General features: G+C 49.4%; 1 protein-coding gene across 2 annotated transcripts in view; it reads left to right on the top strand.

Annotated features, from left to right (window-relative positions):
- The first annotated feature begins 447 nt into the window (after nucleotides 1–447).
- RHOBTB2 (Rho related BTB domain containing 2) overlaps nucleotides 448–22,659 on the top strand; it is an 85,404-nt gene continuing 63,192 nt past the window's right edge. The window contains exon 1 of one of the 2 annotated variants that reach the window (XM_063931774.1): nucleotides 448–507. In XM_063931774.1, coding sequence (XP_063787844.1) covers nucleotides 455–507 — 53 coding nt within the window. In that variant the 5' untranslated portion in view covers nucleotides 448–454. Of the gene's footprint in view, nucleotides 508–7,942; nucleotides 8,190–22,659 lie in introns of those variants that run through there. The other variant, XM_063931779.1, reaches the window with a different exon arrangement.

Raw genomic sequence — 22,659 nt, 5'->3', positions numbered from 1 at the left:
AACAAATGATTTAAGGCATGCAGATCTCACCTGCAGGCTCATGTGGTACTGAGAATTGTGGAAGATCAGGTTAGTTATAAGGGCTGTCCACACCCACTCGAATTCATTGGTCAGTGTGCCTGCATGACGTTCGGTTGTGGGGGTTGTACTCCAGACTTGACCTAATACACCTGTCATTCTCCCTGCTTCAGTACACACCTGTATACATCTGTAGAGCTATGAAACAAGGCACCAGTCTGCAGGCAATTATCTTTCTAGTGCATGGCCAGGAATTTCAGCGATAACCTTGGAACTCGCAGTATAAACAGGTACAGTATGTACAAATCTATAGAAAGACACACTTTTACCAGTTCTTGCACTGTGAACAAATGACTGTGTATCAGTTTTGCATAGTATATATGCAGCTGTGTTACCAATTGTCTCACACTGCGTTCTTTGTACAGACTCCTGGAAAATGGAGGAAGGATTAGGAGAGATGATGGAGTTAACAGACTTCCAGTATGATGAGTGAGTATTATGCACATTCCATATTTACAAAGTCAAACAGTAACCTTTATATGCAAATGTTGTTATGTGACGTCACACACCTATTATTGTGCAGTGCCCCCTTTATAGGTAAGTCTATGAAGGAGGAAATTTTGCACCTTCCAAGGGGCACTGTGTATGGGAATGTTTATTTACAGGCTTACTACAAGAAGTACAATCAAATTACAGAAATATGCAATAATGGCATATATAGGAATGACGGCTGTGATATCACCTCAGTCACATAATTCAATTATAACATTAATGATGCTAAACTTAGATGTATTTTAGGAGAAAAACATATATGTTTAAAATGGAAATACTATAGGTTGAACTTTTTGAATAGACTTTTTTGTGTGTATCATAAGCAGTTTCAGATGCCAAAACACTCTGCAAAAGCTGGTATATACCTCATGTATGGGGGCAGTTCCAGAAACTGGTCATTAGTGCAGATAACGTGTCTTTGGGATCCTGAGCAACATTGGTACAATGATAACCTTTGACATTTAAATAGCTGCATTTCACAGTAATCAAAAGACTTTGTATTTTGGTGTATACCTACGTGACTGACATCAGAGAGAAGTAGTCTTTTCTTCCCACTCTTTTACTGGTGTAGGCACTTGGATTATGTTATGGCTGTCTTCACTGGCCAATAGTTATGTATTGTAATCATATCTCTCCGCTTATAGGGGCTTATACAGAGGTGAGTGCAAAAGGCACAGCAGCAGTGTCTTCGGACGCATCGGTTGTGCGAAAGATATGCCAATGCCGCAACCAGAGGCGTCTTGTTAAAAGTTGCACATGGCCGGCATTGCAGATCCTATGCATGTGCCCGAAGATGGAGCATCGGATCACCATCGCAACCATCAGTTGCAGCATTGCCCATTGAGTGACCCTAAGGTTACTCAGAAGGGCTGCCACATCTCAGCTACCATGGCTAATCAGGCTACAGCATCCAGGGAACTGCAATTGGGGTGGCAGTTACCGCAGCGCATGTGCAGTCCCCAAAATATTGGTCAATTACGACTGATTGGTCACCGTGCGCGGAGCTGAGTCATCCCCATTATACGGTGCTCTTGCTAATTCAGCGCTTTACAGAATGGAACTGACACCTGTCATTGTAGTCTGATTGGAATGGCACTTTATTCTTATGTCACACACAGACGCACGTACTGTAGAGCTTTACTTAACCTTATAACCTGAAAGTAGACTTGTCTCCTACACACAGTGGATTTGTGCCCCAGACTAGTTCCTAGTTAATGTGGATAGTCTGCATTCCCACTAGTGTACATAGTGCTGGACACTGTATGCACTCAACATATTGCTCACTATAATGAGTCTGCCTTTTACTATTATAATTTGTCCACTGTGGAGTTGAATGTTAGTCTATTGGTACGGTGTAACCGGAACTGATTGTGCATATTTGCCCATATGAGTCCTATGCATCTATACACCCACCGCCGTCAGGTGTAGTATGGTATGCTGGCGGCCGGGCTCTCGGCGACCAGCATACCAGCGCCGGGAGCCCGACCGCCAGCATACCGACAGCGTGGCGAGCGCAAATGAGCCCCTTGCGGGCACGGTGGCGCGCGCCGCGCTATTTTATTCTCCCTCCAGGGGGGGCGTGGACCCCCACGAGGGAGAAAAAGTGTCGGTATGTCAGCTGTCGGGATATACTGTGCGCCGGGATCCCGACAGTCGGCATACTGAAGACCACCCCCGCTGTCCATATGCTTGGGTTACAGCTGTCATCATGATCAGCTTTGCACTTATACTAGCTCTTTCCCTGGCGTAAGACATTCATCTGAAAACAGGTGTAATTACTCTGTGTAGCCGGCGCCATTGCTAAACTTTGTCTACATCCGAATACCCTGCTTCTGGCCAGTCACACCCCTTCAGCCCATGTGCGCAAGTGTAGATATGCCTGGGATGCATCTGGCTCGGAGTCGGCATCACCTGTTTATGCGCGCTTTTGGCGTAACGAGAACACTCATGCTCCGCCTACAATACTGATTTTCTCTCAACTCTGCAAGAGACCCCTATGACTTTTTTAACCTCTAGAGATCTAATCAACATTGCCCTGAATCAATCATTTCTTTAATACAAGCGGGTATATTTACGAAAGGGGGCTGTGAGTGCTGAATTTAAATGGCAATAGTAATGTGTGCAAAACCATTCTTGTTTTGTGTGTATTACTATTGCCCATTTATACCGTTTAGTAAATTTACCCCAAGGATTAGTCCTAAAATGGTACATCTTTTATAAATATCTGTATTTCATATAGGAACCAACTGGGAATTCACAGAATCAAAGAGTATTTGTGACTTAGGAGTCTCTGACATGGCATTTAGGAGCTGATTGGCACCTTCATCTCTATCCATTTTGTCTCCATCCAAAGCTTAGTAAATATACCGCTTGATTTGCAAGATTGGTTGTTATGGTGGTCATTCCGAGTTGATCACTAGCACTTTTTAGCAGCCATGCAACCACTATGCCGCCTCCCACTGGGAGTGTATTTTAGCTTAGCAGAAGTGCGAACGAAAGGATCGCAGAGCGGCTACAAAATAATTTTGTGGAGTTTCAGAGTAGCTTCAGACCTACTCAGCGCTTGCGATCACTTCAGACTATTCAGTTCCTGTTTTGACATCACAAACACGCCCTGCGTTTGCCCAGCCACGCCAGTGTTTTTCAGGCACGCCTGCGTTTTTTCGAACACTCCCTGAAAACGGTCAGTTGACACCCAGAAACGCCCTCTTCCTGTCAATCACTCTGCGGCCAGCAGTGCGACTGAAAAGCTTCGCTAGACCTTGTGTGAAACTACTTCGGCCGTTGTGAAAGTACGAGGCGCGTGTGCATTGCGCCGCATACGCATGCGCAGAAGTGCCTTTTTTTGCCTGATCGCTGCGCAGCGAACGAAAGCAGCTAGCGATCTACTCGGAATGACCCCCTATGTTATGTGCACTGGGCAGAGTAATCACTTTTCACATCTAATGCTCGATTCTGATGTGCTGCTAATACTCCACTCAGCAGCCACAGCTTATACACACATCATTCTGCTCTGTGTTATTTGTGTAACAGAGCAGGCTCCCCATCTCAAGTAAAATGACATCTCTTTTCTGATGAAAACATGTTTGACTGAGAAGATGTGCAGTGAAAGAGCCGTCTTATTAGAACCTCTGCTGCTCACAGGACTGCTGTATATATATAATGCTGAATGTGGCAGGCCTCATTTGCCTAGGCTATTTGTAGAGCAAGCAGCTCATCCGCCTGCACTGCATTTATCATCCGGAACTCAAAATAGGGACATATTGATCTCTCTGATGAATGGTTTGTATATACCCACTGGACCCTGACGTGAGTATAGACAAAGTGTCTCTCAGTGATTAATAGATCACTATTTTTAGGTCAACTTAAACTGAATTCACCTTCTAATAACTTCAGATGAGGGCAACACACTTTATAGTTGTCGGTACAGGTAGCCATAACAATTATGTCAGTAAAGCAGCATAAGGGCTTGTCTGTGTGGTTGTATGGTAAAGCCATTTCCAAAAAATGTTCCCATCGGTCGGCACAGTGGGGGCCCTGGCACGGCATAGGTGGGTGGTGCGGGGAGTGTGACTGCGCAGTGGTGTAGCCATGGCCCTGCCCCCGCAATACACTACCAAGATTGCCGCCATTGTAAAGCGAGGGACGGGGTTGTGATGAGGGGATTTACCATGAATTGTGTCATTTGCCGCCCATACCGCTTACTTCATTCAGGGAAGTGGCAGCGCCAGAGAGAGGCACACAGCAGCAAGTCTGGACCAGGATACTTAAATACTCTTCTGGGCAGCCAGGAGTACGACTTGAGACTCGGGAGCCTTCAGAGTAGGCCAATGTGAGTAATGCAAAACAGAGCAAGTAGCTGTGTACCTGTGTAGGGAGCTGTGTTGGGAGCTGTGCTGTGTAGGAAGTTGTGATGGGAGCTGGTGAGAGGTTCTCTTCTGTGAGGTGAAAGGAGATGTGCTGTCAGGTGAAGGGAATTGTGATGTGAGGTGGAGGGAGCAGTGTTGTGAGGTGAAGGGAACTGTGCTACTGTATGTTGTGAAGGGAGCTGTGTTGTACTGTGAGGTGAGGGGAGCTGTGCTGTGATGGGAGTAGAGCAGAGAGGGAACCTCCAGAAGAAAGGGAAGAGCTCAGCCAACCACGGAAGAAGCCCAGGTGGAAGAAAGAAGATGAGGGCGAAGCAAGACGCTGAAAACCGCACAGTGCTGCTGCTGTGGTGAAGAGGAAAAGAGCTAAATGTTACACTACACTGCAGCCTCTCCCAGCGCCACGGTTGGCGACTGCGACCACTTTCAGTTATTTAACTCTCTCTAGACCACCAGAGTTGTCGAGCACTAGGCCCATGAGCGCAGTCAGGCCTCGGTCCAGTGGTTAGGTGGGCAGAGAGCCTGTGCCCTGGGTAAGTGACCCTGGGCATTAGGTTCCGGTCACTGTGTAATTATTTTGAAGTAGAGGTATGGAAATCAGGGGGGTTCAGCCCTTGGGCCTGCCTAAGTAAAGCCCTCCGATTATTTCCATACCCACACTTCAAAATTTCCACTTCTACTGCTGATGCAGGGTAAATATTGCCTGTTTTTGCATGTAGCCGACAAATGTTAGACAGCTTTATTTTTACACTGCAGTTTAGATTGGACATGGCCCTCCCAAATCTAAATCTCTTTGCACATGTTATGTTACATCTGCCCCACCTGCAATGTGACATGGTTTTACCCAGATGCACAGTTACTTGTTCTTTCTTACTTCATTCTCAATGCAGAATCAGGATCATTATCAGGAATTCAAATAAGCTAGGAAGAGAACATTTTAAAGTTAACTATCTTACCTAACCTCTTGTTCCAAATCTGTGCCCCCTGAATCTTCCAGGAACTGCTGAACCACGTGAGATCTGTGCCACCATTCTATCCGTCCTTCTTTTTCATATTTGCTACAGTATGTCAAGTGTGTTTCATCCATGTCTTCCTTCCTATTAAGGTGCATACACACACTTGCCGAGAAAGTAAACAACGTCGCTCATTTTCACCCTTCCTGAGCGACGTTGTTTACTGTATTGTTCAGTGTGTATGCCGCCGAGCAATGCGTGGCCCCATGGATCATTAATAACGCTCGCCGTCAGCCGTGCATGCAGCTCAATTTGGACTGTCGTCCAAAAACTGCATGCACGGCCTGGCTACGGTGTTTCGACACTAAGCAATATGGTCGTCATATCGCTCAGTGTGTACGCACTGCCGCCAACCGCCCCGGCAGGGAACAAACTAGGCGACATCGCTCATAGAGCACATCGCGTAGTGTGTACCCACCTTAAAACCCCCACTATTTCTTCTTCTCTACAATTTACTGCCTATCGCTTAATAACATAAAAAGTGAACTATCTTTTTCAGGATGACTTTATTAAAGATGTTTTAGATTATTATTGGATTTTAATGTAGACAGTGAACCATACTAACGCTTGCACATAACCAGGTGCTCATACACTGATCTGTCATTCTAGCCACACCCACATTCTAATGAGACCACGCCCATATGGTATAATACATAGATACCAAATGGACACCCATGGCCAGGGACGGATTAATGCTCAGCACTGCTCACCATCCGCCACCCGCATTGTTTTCCTATGTATGCGTCATCGCAGCATTGCCCACTGTAAGGTATAAAAGTAGCGCTGTGCCTGGCTCCTTCTCTGCCGGACGCACTTCTGCTAATGTACTTTGATTACAATGGGCAGCGCTGCAGCTGTCACTCCTCCATATGCTCCGCCTCATCTACGTCTCCTGCCGTGTCTTCAGGGACTTCCGCCATGCGCAGGAGGGACTTCCCATAGGAGCACAGGATCAGAGTCTCCATTTGAGCCACATTGATATGGAGGCACGGGGAATGTGAGATGGGTCCTCTCTCTCTCTCTCTCAGGGGGCTGCAGTCCAGACCATTTTTACTTTCTCCTCTTTCTCCCTGTCACCCTTCTGCTCTCTTCCTCTGTTCTTCCAGTGGCCAGATACTGTAATTTAGAAAGTAATAGAGGCAATATGAAGTTCCCCATTTGCGCCACTTTCTCTCTCCACATCTGCGCTTCTTCTACACACCATTATCTGTTCTCTTGCCCCCTTTCATTATCAGTGCATCTTCCCCTACTCCTTTATCTGTGCCTCTTCCACCTCCAACCCTCCATTCAGGGGCATCAGAACGTTTTAAGTTGGGGGGGGGGGGGAGATTTAATCCGATTTTTTCACCCCTGGGGGCGGAGCCCCTGGGGAGGAGGAGGCGGTACCATTGGAAGGAGGCGGAGCCTCTTGGGAGTAGGAGGCCTGGAGTCCCATGGATGGAGGATAGGAAGAGCGTGGGACCGCAGTAGCTGTGCAGCCAGCTTGGCGCCTGGGAGCACATTATACATCAAGAAAAGGTTGCCGCTGCTCTGTCCCTCCCTGCACTGCACGGAGGATGCAGTGTGCAGTCTTTCACCTGACCGCACATTGCTTCTTACGTACATCGGCGCCTCTCTCACACTGCACAGAGGATGCAGTGTGTGGTCTTTCACCTGACCGCACATTGCTCCTTCAGTATATCGGCGCCTCTCTCACACTGCACAGAGGATGCAGTGTGTGGTCTTTCACCTGACCGCACATTGCTCCTTCAGTATATCGGCGCCTCTCTCACACTGCACAGAGGATGCAGTGTGTGGTCTTTCACCTGACCGCACATTGCTCCTTCAGTATATCGGCGCCTCTCTCACACTACACGGAGCAGAGCCGGCCCTAACCAATTTTGTGCCCTAGGCAAGATTTTGGCTGGTGCCCCCTACCACCACTGCTAGTCCCCTTCATCACATATCTCCAATACTTACCTTATTCCTGACATTCCAGACGTGAGTAAGGGGACTGCTGTGTCGTGTAATGTGAGCAAGAGGCACTTCAATGCTGTGTAATGTGAATAGCAAGGACTACTGTGTAGAATAACGCAGAACAGCGAGGGGCGTTCAGACCCCTAGATACACCTGAGAGGGGCGTCCAGCTGTGAGACTTGCCCACTCTTCCAGGGGGGCCGGGAGCACCATCCGATTTTCGGAAGCATCCCAGCCGTTCCGGGACAGTAGGCAAGTATGTAATGCATTATGCACTTATTTAGCATTTGTCACACTTATTTCGGTTCCATGTTTCTGTACACAAGCTAAGCCAATCTGAGATCTGACGTGTGTGTTTACACGTTTAGAAAAGGTTAGACAAATTACTGAGACAGAGCAATGCTAGCTTAGCAACGCTTCACTGATTGCCACAAGTGCTGGGGGCTGTTTTGTCAACTTTGGAATCCCGTCTCCGTGCTGCACAGGGCTGCTCAGATTTAATCCTTTTGTAAAATCACATAGTGACCTGGTGGTGCCTCCTGGGGAAATCGCGGACAGGCGGTCAGAACAGGTTGTGAGCTTGGCATGGAACAGAATGTCACTTGCCTGCTTCTGTTCCTGATAACAGCAGCCGAAGGAAAAAAAACAATTTTACCTTGGACCTATCACCTACATCTAGTGGAATTGCTATTTTCTCAGTTGAATCAACACTCGGCCTATAAGTTAATTAGGAACTAAGGGGTCTATTTATCAAGCAGTGATAAGTGAAAATCCCAGCGAAAAGGTCAGTAAATGGCTTCCTGGTAGTATCTAGTTATTTAACAAATAATTTACTGTAGGTGTTGGTAACTAACATATGTCTTCATGGTGATCATGTTTCAAACTATGTAGTAATTCAAAAATAAATACTTGTCTTCTGGCGTCTTCTGATGAGCTCAGGGGCAGATTGGGGCACGAATCGGCCCCAGCATTCTTTGTGTGTACCTGCCGTAGGCATGGAAAAAGGTAAAGGCCCTACCTCATGGGCGGTGCTACAGTGTCATCGGTACATGTCTTAGTGGAAATCACACAAATGCACAGTACTTTTGCCCAGGATTGCAGATTGCGGACAGTAAAATAAACTGTAATGCAATTCTGTGGTTGCATTATACTTTCATCTTCAATCTACGGTAAATCTACAGGAGCTGAATTATCGCCAGGGCGATTTCCCTTACTTGAGTATGGCAAACAAAAACAGTGATAAAGAGTTTTTCACCGCTTTATAAATAGAGTCCTCACAGATTTATATGGCACCAACAACTTCTTCACTTCTTCTCGAGGTCCCCATAGATTTCTATGAACTGTGCTAATTTATCAGTCCACTAAATGGTTAACTTTTCAGATATCGTAGATATCCATTATGGACTGCCGACTCTGCAGGCCCCATAGAAGTCTATGGGGATGCAATGTGCCCTTATGCAGCAATCGCAGAAAACCTTAAATTTCTGAAGCTTCTAAGTTCTGCCCAATAAGCAATGCCATCTATAGATGATGTTGCCTATAGAAGTCTATGGGCTTCTTTCCGAGGTGGGTCCCTCCCTCCCCACGTGGCTTGTGTAGACCGGCATCTGCACATGCGCAATAGGACTCCTGGGTCATAAACCCAAAACTCAGTACTTCACTGGGACAGCTCTGTATAGGAAGAGATGTCCCGGAAAGTCAATATGCATGCATAACAGCATTAATAAATGCCATTATGCATGCAATAGGGGGAGGCATGTATTACAAAGTATATGCAGCACTTGATACATACTTGATACATCCTGGCCTCAGCAGGACTGATAAATCTGTGCACAAACCCGTGCACAGGGACGGTGCAGGATTTCTCGGCATCCTAGGCAAAACTGCAGCCTACTGCCCCCAACCACCACCAATACCCACTTCCCAGCCCTTCAGATGAAAATGTGATGTATAAGTTCCACAGCCACCCCTTGCATTAAGCACACCAAGGATGTTTCTTTCATTAATTGTGTGATAGGCAGACTCAGTGGCGCCCCCCAGATGCCGGCACCCTAGGCTGCTGCCTAAAGCTGCCTAATGGTAGAGCCGGACTTGCCCGTGCATAATCTTTATTATTGTTTCGCTGCTCTCTTACCATTTCCTTAGCTCAGAGACAACAGAAGACTTGTGTTCTGGGCAGAGGAGGATAAGGGTGTGTGATGTACTCTCCTCTCACGATCAGAGTAGAGACAAACTGTACACACTATTGTGCAATCCTGGGTGTAAGAAACATAGAAGAACCAGTTTTACAAACAAAGTTTGCTACAAGCAGAGGTGTTATATGACATCAGCTACGGATGGTGCAATGGTTAGCATTACTGCCTCACAGCACTGAGGTCATGGGTTCGATTCCCACCATGACCCTAACTGTGTGGAGTTTGTATATTCTCCCCATACTTGCGTGGGTTTCCTCCCACATTCCCAAAAATATACTGGTAGGTTAATTGGCTCCCAACAAAATTAACCCTAGTCTAAATGTGTCTGTGTGTACATATGATAGGGAATATAGAGTGTAAGCTCCACTGGGGCAGGAACTGATGTGAATGGGCAAATTATTCTCTGTAAAGCGCTGCGGAATATATGTGCGCTATATAAATAACTGGTAATAAATAAATAAATAAAATGGCAAATAAATATCACTTACTGTATGTAACAGAGTACAGGAGATCTTGGTGCCAAGAGCACCAGTCAGATCCAAGCTGTTGTAGTATAATGCAATCACACTAAGGAAAGATAGTGTTGTGTTGGTTGCTATTGGTTACAGCACTTTTCTGCTACTTGCACCATATTATTAATAAGCCCATTATTAACCACCACCTGTAGCTTGCAGGGGATCAGTATGAATTACCGACGGTCGGGATGCTGGCCATCAGTATACAGACAACGCAATCCCGGACGTCAGTATGCCGGCAGCGGGGCGAGTGCTAAGAGTCCCCTTGCGGGCTTGCTGCATTCGCCACGCTGTGTGCTCTATGGGTGTCGTGGACATCCATAAGTGTGAATAGCCCCTGTGAGCCGGGATTCCAGTCGGCAGCATTGTCAGCAGTCGAGATTCTGGTGTCGGTATCCTGACCGCCGGGATCCCAACTGCCGGCAATTTAACTACATCCCAGTGGCAGCACTATTCTAGGCTCTTTTTATAGCTCAGATTCATATTACTGGTGTCAGTATTTGGCAAACAAATGTTCCGTGCAATGAAAGCTGATATGAGCACTTGTTCCACAGCCTCATTATAACCTCATGGACTTGCAGGGGAAGCTCTGATATACTGTGTGTCAGACTAGTGTAGGACTATGTAACCAGTCCCATTAGCCACTAAGCTACTTTGATGATTGTTTTTATGCCAATAAAATGCTTTCACCAAAAATCTTTCCCTCTGCAATAACTGTAAAGAACTGTAAAGCTGTGTATACACGGTGAGATAAATCTGTAATATTTTTGACTATATAGTCAAAATCTTATGAAAAGTTAGTGCATATCTCAAGGTGTTAGGCAGCTTGCGATACAGATTAGATCCCGATGTGCGCTCCCGTGGGGTCGGTATCGCAAGGCTAGATACACTGTGCAGACATGTCAATCTAGACTATCTAGTGTACTTCTAGTACAAAGTATAGTCAACATTGGCACTTAGTCAAAATCGTACATAAGGGGGGTACACGCAGACCGACGTTCACTTAATTTCAAAGCAATCTGACTAGGAACACATCGCTCCGTGTGTAGGGGTGCCGGTGACGGCGCACGTCGCTATCGCCGGGGCTTGATTGGCCTGCATGCACGCTGGGTGAAATGAACCCCCCCCCCCCCCTGCCGTTCAGCACACATCTCCCTCCACATCTCCACATCTGTACGGCCCTATAGACAAAATCTCAAGCACAGACAGTCAAAATCTGAACTATCTGTGCTATCTGGGCTCTGGGGGAGTTCAAGGGAAATCTCATAGTCAAAATCGGATACATAGCAAGGATCTCACCGTGTGTACACAGCGTAAGAATCCATTTCTTTGGTTCCTCATACCTAGGCGTGTTTTCTTTTAACTTCTTCAGTGTGGACAAAGAGTGAGACTTGTCTGACAAAACATAAAAAATGTGGATGAGGTGTAATGCAGGAAGACAGACAATAATGACATCACGAATATGTGTAATGATGATGTCTCTGGGTGAGCTGGTGCTCTTACACTAGTGTAACTGTAAGATGACAAAAACTATATATATAAATTGTATATGTGTGTGTGTGTTACAAGAGTAGATTTTATGATGAAAACCTGCGTGTAGAATCTGGCTTTGTGCTGTTTTGGAAATGTAGGTTAAAGTTTGAACCACAAATTATTTTGTTGTTTTCAATAACATGGATGTAATGACGCCCGAGATCGCTAGAGGTGCGGGATGCTGGACGATCTTGGACGTTATTTTAAAGTGGCAATCACTTACAAGGCAAAACCATGCCTTGCAAGTGATTACCTCCTTAAAAAACCCGTCCGAGATCGCCCGGCATGTCACACCTCCGGTGATCTCAGGCGTCATTACATCTGGCCCTATTAGTTTATACACATGGTTATAGAGGCACAGAAAGCTTCCCATGGCGATATGGGTATAATGACATGGTTATTGCAGGCCTATAGTTGTATGGGTCATTCTTATTGTACTGAGCTTTCTTTATTTGCTTTTCTCTGGGTTGTTGGTTTTTTTATATTTATATTTCTTTGTTACTAGGGATGGTATAGGTAAAGAGGCACAAGACATATAAGCTCATTATTCATGTATTTTATAAACTTCTTTGGTTGTGCTCTTGGCAGGTTTAAGTTTGTTTTTAAAATAAACCACCCGAAGCTACCTTACGTGAACCTGTCATTACAGCACCCAGGCTCACGCCTCTTCCTGTTCCAGCTTCCCTCTCCTTAATACTCTGCACAGTGCGTTAGGACATTCCTAAGGAATTTAGGATCATTGTGCACCGTTTGGTTAAGACATTGCACCAAAAATACAATTGCCTGCTAAGATTTGCATAGAGCGAATCTGCTGATTTCTCTCACCCATTAGTATGCTACCCAGTGGTGTCATGTGACCCTGCTTTTCCGGGAAAGGCACATGTTCAGATTCTGCAAATATTTAATTCCCATTGTTATTCTGGTGCACCTAAATGAACACCATATAGTTTTATAGTAATCTGATTCTTCACTGTGGTAATCTTACAATAGCCTGGACACATATGTATTTTTTTAAACATCCTAGTGATATCTGGTGGACCGGACCCCCTTTCTTCAAAGTAAAGCATTCGTTACCTTCAACCCAGAAATAAAGACACGGAGACTTGAATTTTGGCAGAAAAATTGCTAGCTATTTATTTGACCCTAACCAATAGCAAACCTGTAATAGAAAGTTTTTATTAAGATGCCGATCCAGCCGGCATATGGTGGCAGAAAAAAGAACGGCTCTATTAACCTAAACTAACCGTAAAATACAAAAAATTCGAAACCCTCCTAATTTTACTACAACTATCAAAAACCGGTAATAGGTGACAACTCAACCCCCACAGTGACTACCCACCCTGATGGGTGCCCTGCCGCTGCCTTCCCGGACGGGTGGTCAAGTGGCCAATAAGTCGATGGAGGTGAGTGCACCTAAACCATACCAAACTGTAAAACACTACAGCTTACCATACAAATACAAACTGCCGTTCTTTTCCGCCAATAAATAGCCAATGATAAAACCAGCCAACAATTTAACGCCAAGGCACCACGTGCCAGAACCTCTGACAAAAAGGGGCGGGAGGGTGGGAAGGCAAATCACCACAAGAGAGAACTAAAATGGCCTCACCTTCCCTATATATATTAACCCCTCCCCTTCAAGAAGGCTGTACTTTCCTCACAGCTAGGTCCACCCCTCCCCAGATGTTTAACTCTTTCCTTTCCTATGCAGTCAATTCTCTCTCCTAAACATCCTAGTGATATCTGGTGGACCCCCTTTCTTCAAAGTAAAGCATTCGTTACCTTCAACCCAGAAATAAAGACACGGAGACTTGAATTTTGGCAGAAAAACTGCTAGCTATTTATTTGACCCTAACCAATAGCAAACCTGTAATAGAAAGTTTTTATTAAGATGCCGATCCAGCCGGCATATGGTGGCAGAAAAAAGAACGGCTCTATTAACCTAAACTAACCGTAAAATAAAAAAAATTTGAAACCCTCCTAATTTTACTACAACTATCAAAAACCGGTAATAGGTGACAACTCAACCCCCACAGTGACTACCCACCCTGATGGGTGCCCTGCCGCTGCCTTCCCGGATGGGTGGTCAAGCGGCCAATAAGTCGATGGAGGTGAGTGCACCTAAACCATACCAAACTGTAAAACACTACAGCTTACCATACAAATACAAACTGTCGTTCTTTTCCGCCAACAGCGAAAGACTCATCCCCAAAGTCTTCGCACCGCCACCATAACCTACCCTAACTCCTGCAAAACGAAACCCAGATCCTCCAGGAAAAACATCATCCCCTCATTGGATAGATGTACCCCATCAGGCCGAAAAAGGTGACTGTCTCTGAACCGAATCCTAGGGTGGCGAACTACCTTGCCTCCGTGGGACAGTACCCACTTCGCCACCGCCCCATTCACCTTTTTCCGGGCCTCATCAATCTGGCGACCATCCGCCACACCCCTCCAACTCAACCTTGGCACCATCAAGGAGAAAACCAACACACAATTGGTCCATGCTGCGGCCACACTTGCCAGATCCTGCATCATGGCTCACCGCAGATCCAAGGATGTCCTCTTCCCTAGGTCGTTGCCACCTAGATGGACAACCAAGACCCTAGGGACTCCATGCTTGCTGGCCTAACTGACTAGCCTACTCTTCAGCTCGCTCCACATCATCCCTCGCCAGCCAAGCCATCTAACACCCTGCGCTCTAGCCAACATGTGAGCCCCCTCCGAGGCCACAAACTTGGCGGCCCAGTATACATAAGAGTGGCCGACCACCCAAATAGCCAAATCGTCTTCAAACCAACCTGAAGAGGGGGAAAGAAGGGGGTAAAATTGATTACTAATAAGCTTCATTAATTGCTTTCACCTGAAGGATCTGCCAAAAAGAAAAACTTTTCGTTCTCGATATTGCAGTAGTCACGGCCTAGCCGATCTGCACCATGCTTCTAGCCAATTTGAAGCGAACATAAACACACAATGGGGAAGTTCAAATTAAATTCAACAAAATTAAAACAGGGGGGGGGGGGGTATAAAATGGGAAACACATGTAATAACTCAGCTGGAGGTGAAAGCGTAAAGACCTGCTGAGGGACTCTGATTAGAACAGATTAGCCGAATTTGTGGATTAGAATTCAGTCCGTCAAGTCAGGCACAAAATCGCAAAATAACTCCAGACCCCCGCAGCCGGCTCATGCCAGCAACGGCGAGTAGCTAATCCCTGAGTAGGATAAAAAAGGGGGGGACAAACAAACGCACAATACCATAACTCACAGAACTGTAACAACATGATATGAAATGCAAATAACAAAACACCACGCGCAATCCGACCTCTCATGCAACGGGGCGAATATATCGTCTGTAACTTGACGACTTCCATCGCCCCACCGCCTGGATTTCAGTCCTGGACAGACCCGCCGCCGCAGCCGACGTCGCAGCGCCTATGCGAAAGGAATGGGTACCGAACGCAGCGGGTGGGAGGCCCAAGGTCGCCAAACAACGACCCAGCATCCAACGAAATTGGTATTTCGTCACCGGCAGCCCGTCATAATGCAGTAGCCATGACCCCCTCCTAACGGGTCGCACCGCCACATATTGCACTGCCAAACCTACTGGGCAAACGCTCTCCTCATGCGCCGGAACCAAAGTGACCCAACGACCTCTCCCCACTTGGTCCGTCTTAGAGCGCCGCAATCTGCATAGTAAGGACCTCTCCCCCACCACCACGTCTCCGACCAGCATGCGCGACTCTGCTCTCTTGGAAGGCGCTACCAACTCCGAAACCCTAAAGGCCCCGTGGTAAGCCATTGAGAACGCCAAACTGAACAGGAGCGTCTCAAACCTGGACGACGCGACTCGCCCAACCGCCGCAATTACGGCCGGCAACAAAGCCGCATCGATGGGCCGCCTCCTGTCAGGTGGCGTCGGCGCGACTCGCGCCCATCCTTTCATCGCCTTCCGCAGAACATCGCTTTTTGTCACGTCGGGGACGCCCCGCAGTTTGAAAAACGAGACACCAGCCAAGTACCGGGATACCACCGCTCGGGACCTACCCGAAACATACAGCTGCCAAATAAAAGAAAGCATCATCCGATGCCTGCTCTTACCTTGTTGCTGACGTCCTTGAACAAACTCCTCCCACTCGCTCCAAGCTTGTCCGTAAGCCTTGAGCGTGGCTGGCGCGACTGACCGCAACGCTAGACCCTCCAGTCCGGCCCGATCACCTGCCAAACATAACCGGGACAATGAAAACCTTGCTCGTCGGCCTCGGGTGCCAACAACCAAAACCTTTCCCACTGCCCTCGCGACAAAGCGTCGGCAATTCCATTCTCCAGACCGGGCACATGCTGCGCGCGGAACCACAGGTTCCTACGCAAGCATGTCAATAGCAACTGTCCCAGCACCCGCAGAACCACCAACGACTTTGCCCTCTGGTTATTAATCGCATGCACAACGCCCAGATTATCGCATCTAAACAAAATGCTGCGATTAGCCAGCCGATCGCCCCAGACCTCCAACGCCACCATAATGGGGAAAAGCTCCAGAAGCACCAGGTCCTTAGTTAGACCTTCGCTATGCCATTTCGCCGGCCAGGATGCCACGCACCAAGATCCCTCCAGAAAGCAACCGAATCCAGAGGCACCTGCTGCGTCGGTGAACAGCTGCAACCGCTCGCTGTCCACCGCTGGCGCCTGCCATATACACACCCCGTTGAAATCCTCCAGGAACGAGGCCCATACGGCCAAATCCCTTTTTATTTCGGAGGACAAACGCACCAAATGATGTGGTCTGGCACACCCCGCCGTCGCCCTTTCTAGTTTCCGGCAGAAAACCCTGCCCATCGGTATTACCCGACAAGCAAAGTTCAACATGCCCAGCAAGGACTGCGCCTGCCGCAGCGTGACTTTACGCGACCTCTCGAACCGGCAAATAGCGTCGCGGAGCTTCGAAACGTTGTCCCGAGGCAGTCGACACTCTCCCGCCACCGTGTCAATTTCAATCCCCAAAAATGACAAACAAGAGGCCGGACCCTCTGTTTTATCCACGGCCACGGGAACACCGAAGTGGTAAAACAGAGCTCGGATGCTAAAAAGCAAGTCGCCGCAGCGTGGAGAATCAGCCGGACCCGCACACAAGAAGTCATCAAGGTAATGGGCGACCCCGTGACCCCCTGACGAAGACTCCACGCACCAATGCAGAAACGTGCTAAAACGCTCGGAATATGAGCATGAAACGGAACATCCCATCGGCAAACATTTGTCGATGAAATACTCCGCCCCAATCCGGAAACCCATAAAACGGAATGAGTCCGGATGCAACGGCAATAACCTAAAAGCTGACTCAACATCAATCTTAGCCATGAGGGCCCCAGTCCCGTAGCTGCGGACCATCCCTAACGCTTCGTCGAATGACTGATACACCACCGAGCAATGAGCCGGCGGTATTGCGTCATTGACCGACGCCCCCGACGGGTAAGAAAGATGCTGAATGAGCCGGAAAGTGCCTGGAGTCTTCTTAGGGACCACCCCGACCGGAGAGATGACCAAGTCATCCACCGGGGGTGACATAAACGGTCCCTCCATCCTGCCCAACCTGACCTCTTTATCCACTTTCTCCCGTAGCACTACCGGCAAGGCTCGGGCAGATTGGAGGTTCCTCTGTGCCCGCACGGACACCTCGCTCGCAACAGGCAAGCGAAACCCAAACTGAAAACCGGAAAACAAAAAATTTGCTTCCTCCCTATTCGGATACAAGTCCAACCACCGGCCCATAGTCTCCAATTTAATTGGTGTTGGAGCTCTGCAGAGCGGTCCCGCTCGCGGCCTGTCTGGGGTAAGCTTGCTTACCCCGCGCCCCCTGCCGACCGCCTTTGAAGCAGGAGGAGGCTGGGTGGGATCCGCCACACTGCAGGCAGGAGTGTCGAAAACGACACTGCTTGCCGAAGGAACATGTCGCGCTGTTAAACGCGAAACACTTTCCTCTTGTGGCGGCTCGCCCCCCTGCACGGACGGCCGACCCACCTGCTTTGGCCAATCCACCGTCCGCGCCGGACCCCTGGGCGGACGACCCTGCGCGGCGCCCGTCCGCCCCCGGTTTCCGGGGTTCCTCAGCCTGCTGCGAGGCCCGGGTTGCTTTGAGCCAGACCTCCACATCCTTGAACCCGAAGTCCATGACCCGCAACCCGTCCTGCTTTTCCCTAAACTCCTGGTCATACCGACGCCACTCAGGGCCCGAGGATGTGCGCTGCATGTCGTGTACGAGATGCAGGTACCGGATTACATTCATGTGCTCCTCCGGCCTGTCCTCCAGGTAGCATGCCGCAAATACCCAGAAACCGGCCAGCCAATTATCGAAGGTCTGGAATGCCTCACCCCCGATGCCCTTCTTCGCGGCCGCCGCCTTATAATCCTTCTTCGCGGCCTTCGTCAATACGAAGACATCCACGAAGTCACCCCTGCGAATCTTCTTGCGGCAGCTATCCCTCAGCCCTCGCATTACGGCGGTGTAGTCGCAGCGAACGACCCCGGGCAAATCGCGGCGCTTCTTGGCCCTCCGAGCCTCCTCGCTAAGCCGCTTGCGCCTCTTCCGCCTCTTCTGCTGACCCGCTGCCCGCTTGGCAAATTTCACCGCCCTCTTCTTCGCCCTAGTAGTGCTACTTACTTCGGACGCCTGCGACGACAGAGAAGATGAAGAGGAGGAAGAAGAAGAGCTACGAGAACTAGAGCTCGTGGGGGAACCCGATACCGACTGCACCACCTCACCTGATGCCGTCGACCGCTCCGACATGGAATCCTCTGGCGCGTCCACCTCGACGTCTTCCTCCATGGAGTCTGCCATCTCTACTTCCTCGTGGTCCCCTATAAAAGATAAAGAAGAGGGGGACCTCGCTCCAATTCCGCGGCGGCCGCTCCAAGCTCCTGGCAGGCGCTGCGCCGCTGAGGCCCTCCGCCTGCCGGACCCGCCTGCCCCCGCAGATGCGCCGGAACTTGCCGCTGCCCTCGGGGAGGCCACCGCGGCTAGCGGCCCCAACGCCTCCACCACCGTTGCCAGGGCCGACGCCAGCGCCCCGGAAGGGTCCCGACCGCCGCGGATCCTGGCACTGGACCCCGAAGGACCCCTGTCCAGAGTCTGGGCGCGATCCCGCGCCCGTCGCCTGACAGTCGCGACCTGGGCACCTGACGCCCACCGCCCCATCGGGAAAGCGGGGGCACCCCTGTCGGCGCCCTCACTCTCCCCTTCCGCATACGCTTCCTCCCCTTGCAGGTCAGAACCATTCCCCGATCCTGGGGAGGACCCGCCGCCATGCCACGCAGCACGTGCCGCGGCCCTGCGGCCACTAACCCATTCCCTGTCCCCCCTCCTCCCCCGAAAGCCGCTGTATCCCGGCTCCGGTGGAGTGTTATGGGGAGACAGGGAAAACCGCGGTCGCGCGCGCGTCCCATCACCGCTCACTGCCGTGTCCCCATTTGCCTGCCTTGCCCTCTTCTGCCCAGCGCTGTCTCTTAACAGACATTGCTGCACCCCCCCTGCTCCTCCCCTCCCCCCGGCCCCTGCCGGACTCCGGCAGCCGGGGAGTTATGAGTGGGGACAGAGATGCTGGCGGCACCGCTGCGCGTGCCCGTGCGCGGCTGGCGCCGCCTGTCCCACTGCTTCCCGCCACGGAGCTCCCGGCCGCCGAATCAATCACCGCGCGAGGCTCCGAGACAGGCCCCGCGCGGCGACCACACGATTCCCGTCCAGCCCTCTCCCCCCGCCCGGCACTTCCACCCGGCCGCGGCAAGGGGGGAGCGATAGAGGCCGGGTCCGGACGCACCGCCCGGCGCCCTCCGCGGCGCGCATGCGCGTGCTCGCGGGCGCCCGACGCCGCCGCTGAATCCGCCGCTCCCGGAGGCGAGGGCCGATGCCCGTCAACCTCCGGGCGGCCTGAACGGACCTCCGGCCCCCCCCGCCGCCCGCACCTGGCCGTCAACGCCGGCCCGGCCCCCAGCGGCGAGGCCGACCTGGTCCGCCGCATTGTGCTCCTGCCCGCGCTCGTGGAGGCCCCGGGGGACGGAGCCCCGTCCCCCAGGCCACCCACCCCTTCCCCTGGCCCAGCTCCACCACCAGAAATGCGGTACCGAGCTGGAGGCCCGGCGGAACGTTGAGGGCGGGCAGACATGATCTTGCAGGAAGGATTAAACAGGCAGAGGGGACAAAGTGGCTGTATAAAAATACTCTCACAAGTATGTGGGAAAAATTTCTGCACTGCAGCACTCACCCACAAGGCAAATCACCACAAGAGAGAACTAAAATGGCCTCACCTTCCCTACATATATTAACCCCTCCCCTTCAAGAAGGCTGTACTTTCCTCACAGCTAGGTCCACCCCTCCCCAGATGTTTAACTCTTTCCTTTCCTATGCAGTCAATTCTCTCTCCAATATACAATAGCTGTTTTATTGCTTGTTTTTTTTTTAAAGCTGGCAGCAAGATTTATGCAAGGTAGTGGAAACCTCATCTCATCCCCATCTCACCCTGGATTTGAGGATTATTGTACGCAATTCTACGGGGCAAACCAAAATCAGCGAGTCTGGAGTTACCAAACGTGTGGCCTGTGGTATGCTGCAAGCCGAATCACACCTAATTAAATTTACCCCTATATGTGTAATGGGAGCAAATCAATGCATAAATCAGTGCAAAACCTGATATGGAGCACACTGTGAATCCGAGTTATGGGAGCTATAAGTATGTCCTTGCTTGATAATCCATTCTCATACCTCCCAACATGGCCCTCTCCAGGAGGGACAGAATGCTCTGCTCCTGGACTTCCCTTTTAATTTATTATTGCCCTCACCTGTGCTGAAACCCCTTTCTTATCCATTAACCTGTTCAAAACAGGTGCTGGCAATAATAAATTGAGAGAAAAGTCCAGAAGCAGAGCATTGTGTCCCTCCTGGATAGGGTCATGTTGGGAGGTATGCATTCTGATATCCGAAATAGTGAGAAGTTGGGGCAAGGAATGCAGGAAATCTAAGAGCTAAGGGAATAAGATCATTTTCAAAAGATTAATTTGCTGAGCAACAGTCTCTGCCTGTGCTGGTGGGTCATACATGCCAACCTGACCCTCTCCATGAGGGAGAAAATGCTCTGTTCCTGGACTTTCCTGGTAATGTATGATTGCCATCACCTGTGGTGAGCTAGTTAATTGATAAGAAAGGTCTTTCACCACAGGTGATGGCAATCATACATTACCAGGAAAGTCCAGGAACAGAGCATTTTCTCCCTCGTGGAGAGGGTCAGGTAGGCAATTATGTGGTGGGTGGGGAGTGATAACACTGATTGTGTGACCCAACCCCCCCCCCCCCACCCCCTGCGCGATTTGCCCCTGCCTTTGAGGCTCACAGTGTGCTCCCCCCCCCCTGTTCGTCACTACAAATACTTTTTTGTTTGTTCCCCAAGGAGGCGTGGCCATACCTCCCGCGAGTGGGTTATGCTCCACAAATATTACCAGAGGCATTATAATGTGCTTTCCATGTGCTGTTTATATGCCTTGTTCACTTTCTCCATCTAGGCCTGATTTAGAGATGGACACTGCTCTAGTGCCCGTTGCTGGATTCACGTGTGAGATAATATACAAATGCAGGTTTCAGCATTCCCCTTGGGCCATACTTGCCTACCTGACCCTCTCCATGAGGGATAAAATGCTCTGTTCCTGGATTTTCCTGGTAATGTATGATTGCCATCACCTGTGGTGAGCTAGTTAATTGATAAGAAAGGTGTTTCACATCAGGTGATGGCAATCATACATTACCAGGAAAGTCCAGGAACAGAGCATTATCTTCCTCATGGAGAGGGTCAGGTAGGCAAGTATGCCTTGGGCACTAGCATATGCCGGAATGTGCTAACCCTGAGAGCCCACTTTCTGGTTCCTGCACGCTGTAGCACCGCCAGTGGTTCTAGACAGTCGACCATCGGGGCACCATCACATTCACCATGTCTCTGCCTGAAGATGGCCTCTGTGGAAGCAGCTATATGTTTGGGAACGCCTCTTCTTGCGCTCCCATAAAACCACCTCCCAGACACCACCTAGGAATGGTCATCGCATTGCCTCTCCAGTTCTGTTACCATCTCTTTCATACAATAGCACCTCTGTGCATACACTCAGGGTTACGCATAGCCATAGAAGATTCCGGAATATTTTGGGCGTGCAGCTTAGCAGATAATCACTCAGCTGCACAAACATTGGCATTGCGTGTGGTTGCCTGCATCTCTGTATCAGGCCCCTGTGTCCAGTCAGGCTATTTACTCGGGTTCTACTTTCAGAGTTAGATTCTTCAAAACTCCATGATGGGTACACTTTGATCAGAGGCAAATTAAGTAAATGATATTCAAAACACCTATAGCATCAGTTGTTAATGTTATTCACTTCCAAGTTAATTCACTTGGGTAATGAGAAACAGCAGCAGAGCACTGTGTCCTGGGCAATAAATCAATAGATCTCTAGCCTGTGTGTTTATATATTGTGACATGTTTAGGTGCAAAACTTGAGTCTGTAATTTATGGGTACATTAATTAACTTTAATTATCAGCACTGGGATATCAACATAAATTCAGCTAAACAAGCCATTAACACCAGGCCCCATAGAGCGTGCAGCTCACCTCTCTGCCCGTCTGTATATAGGCAGTGTACCGGCTAGTGCTCTGGTCGGATCTTCTCAACAAGCTTTATTCATGTACTTTGTCTATTCTCTGACCTGAGAGTTACGATCAGTGAAATATTGGTTATGTGCTTCTTGTCCTTCATTTGCTTCCAGTTCCTGGGTCACGAATTGGGTCTCCAAGCTGGCATACCTGGGAAGCTATTTTAGACCTCAGTGTGGTGCAGATGCTCCCATGGCATGGTGTCTGCGGCAGCACATCATATCGCTGTGCCTGAGAGCAGTTGCTCTGCGCCTGGTCTGGTGTTTCCCAGAAGATGCACTACGGATGAGGAACACTGGCCTGCTGAGTTCTCACCAAACCAGGGCAGAAACATCCCAC

Source organism: Pseudophryne corroboree, chromosome 6 (assembly GCF_028390025.1).
Source record: "Pseudophryne corroboree isolate aPseCor3 chromosome 6, aPseCor3.hap2, whole genome shotgun sequence".
NCBI classification, from domain to species: domain Eukaryota; kingdom Metazoa; phylum Chordata; class Amphibia; order Anura; family Myobatrachidae; genus Pseudophryne; species Pseudophryne corroboree.
The sequence above is the reverse complement of the archived record's forward strand: the minus strand, read 5'-3'. Positions and strand labels throughout refer to the sequence as shown.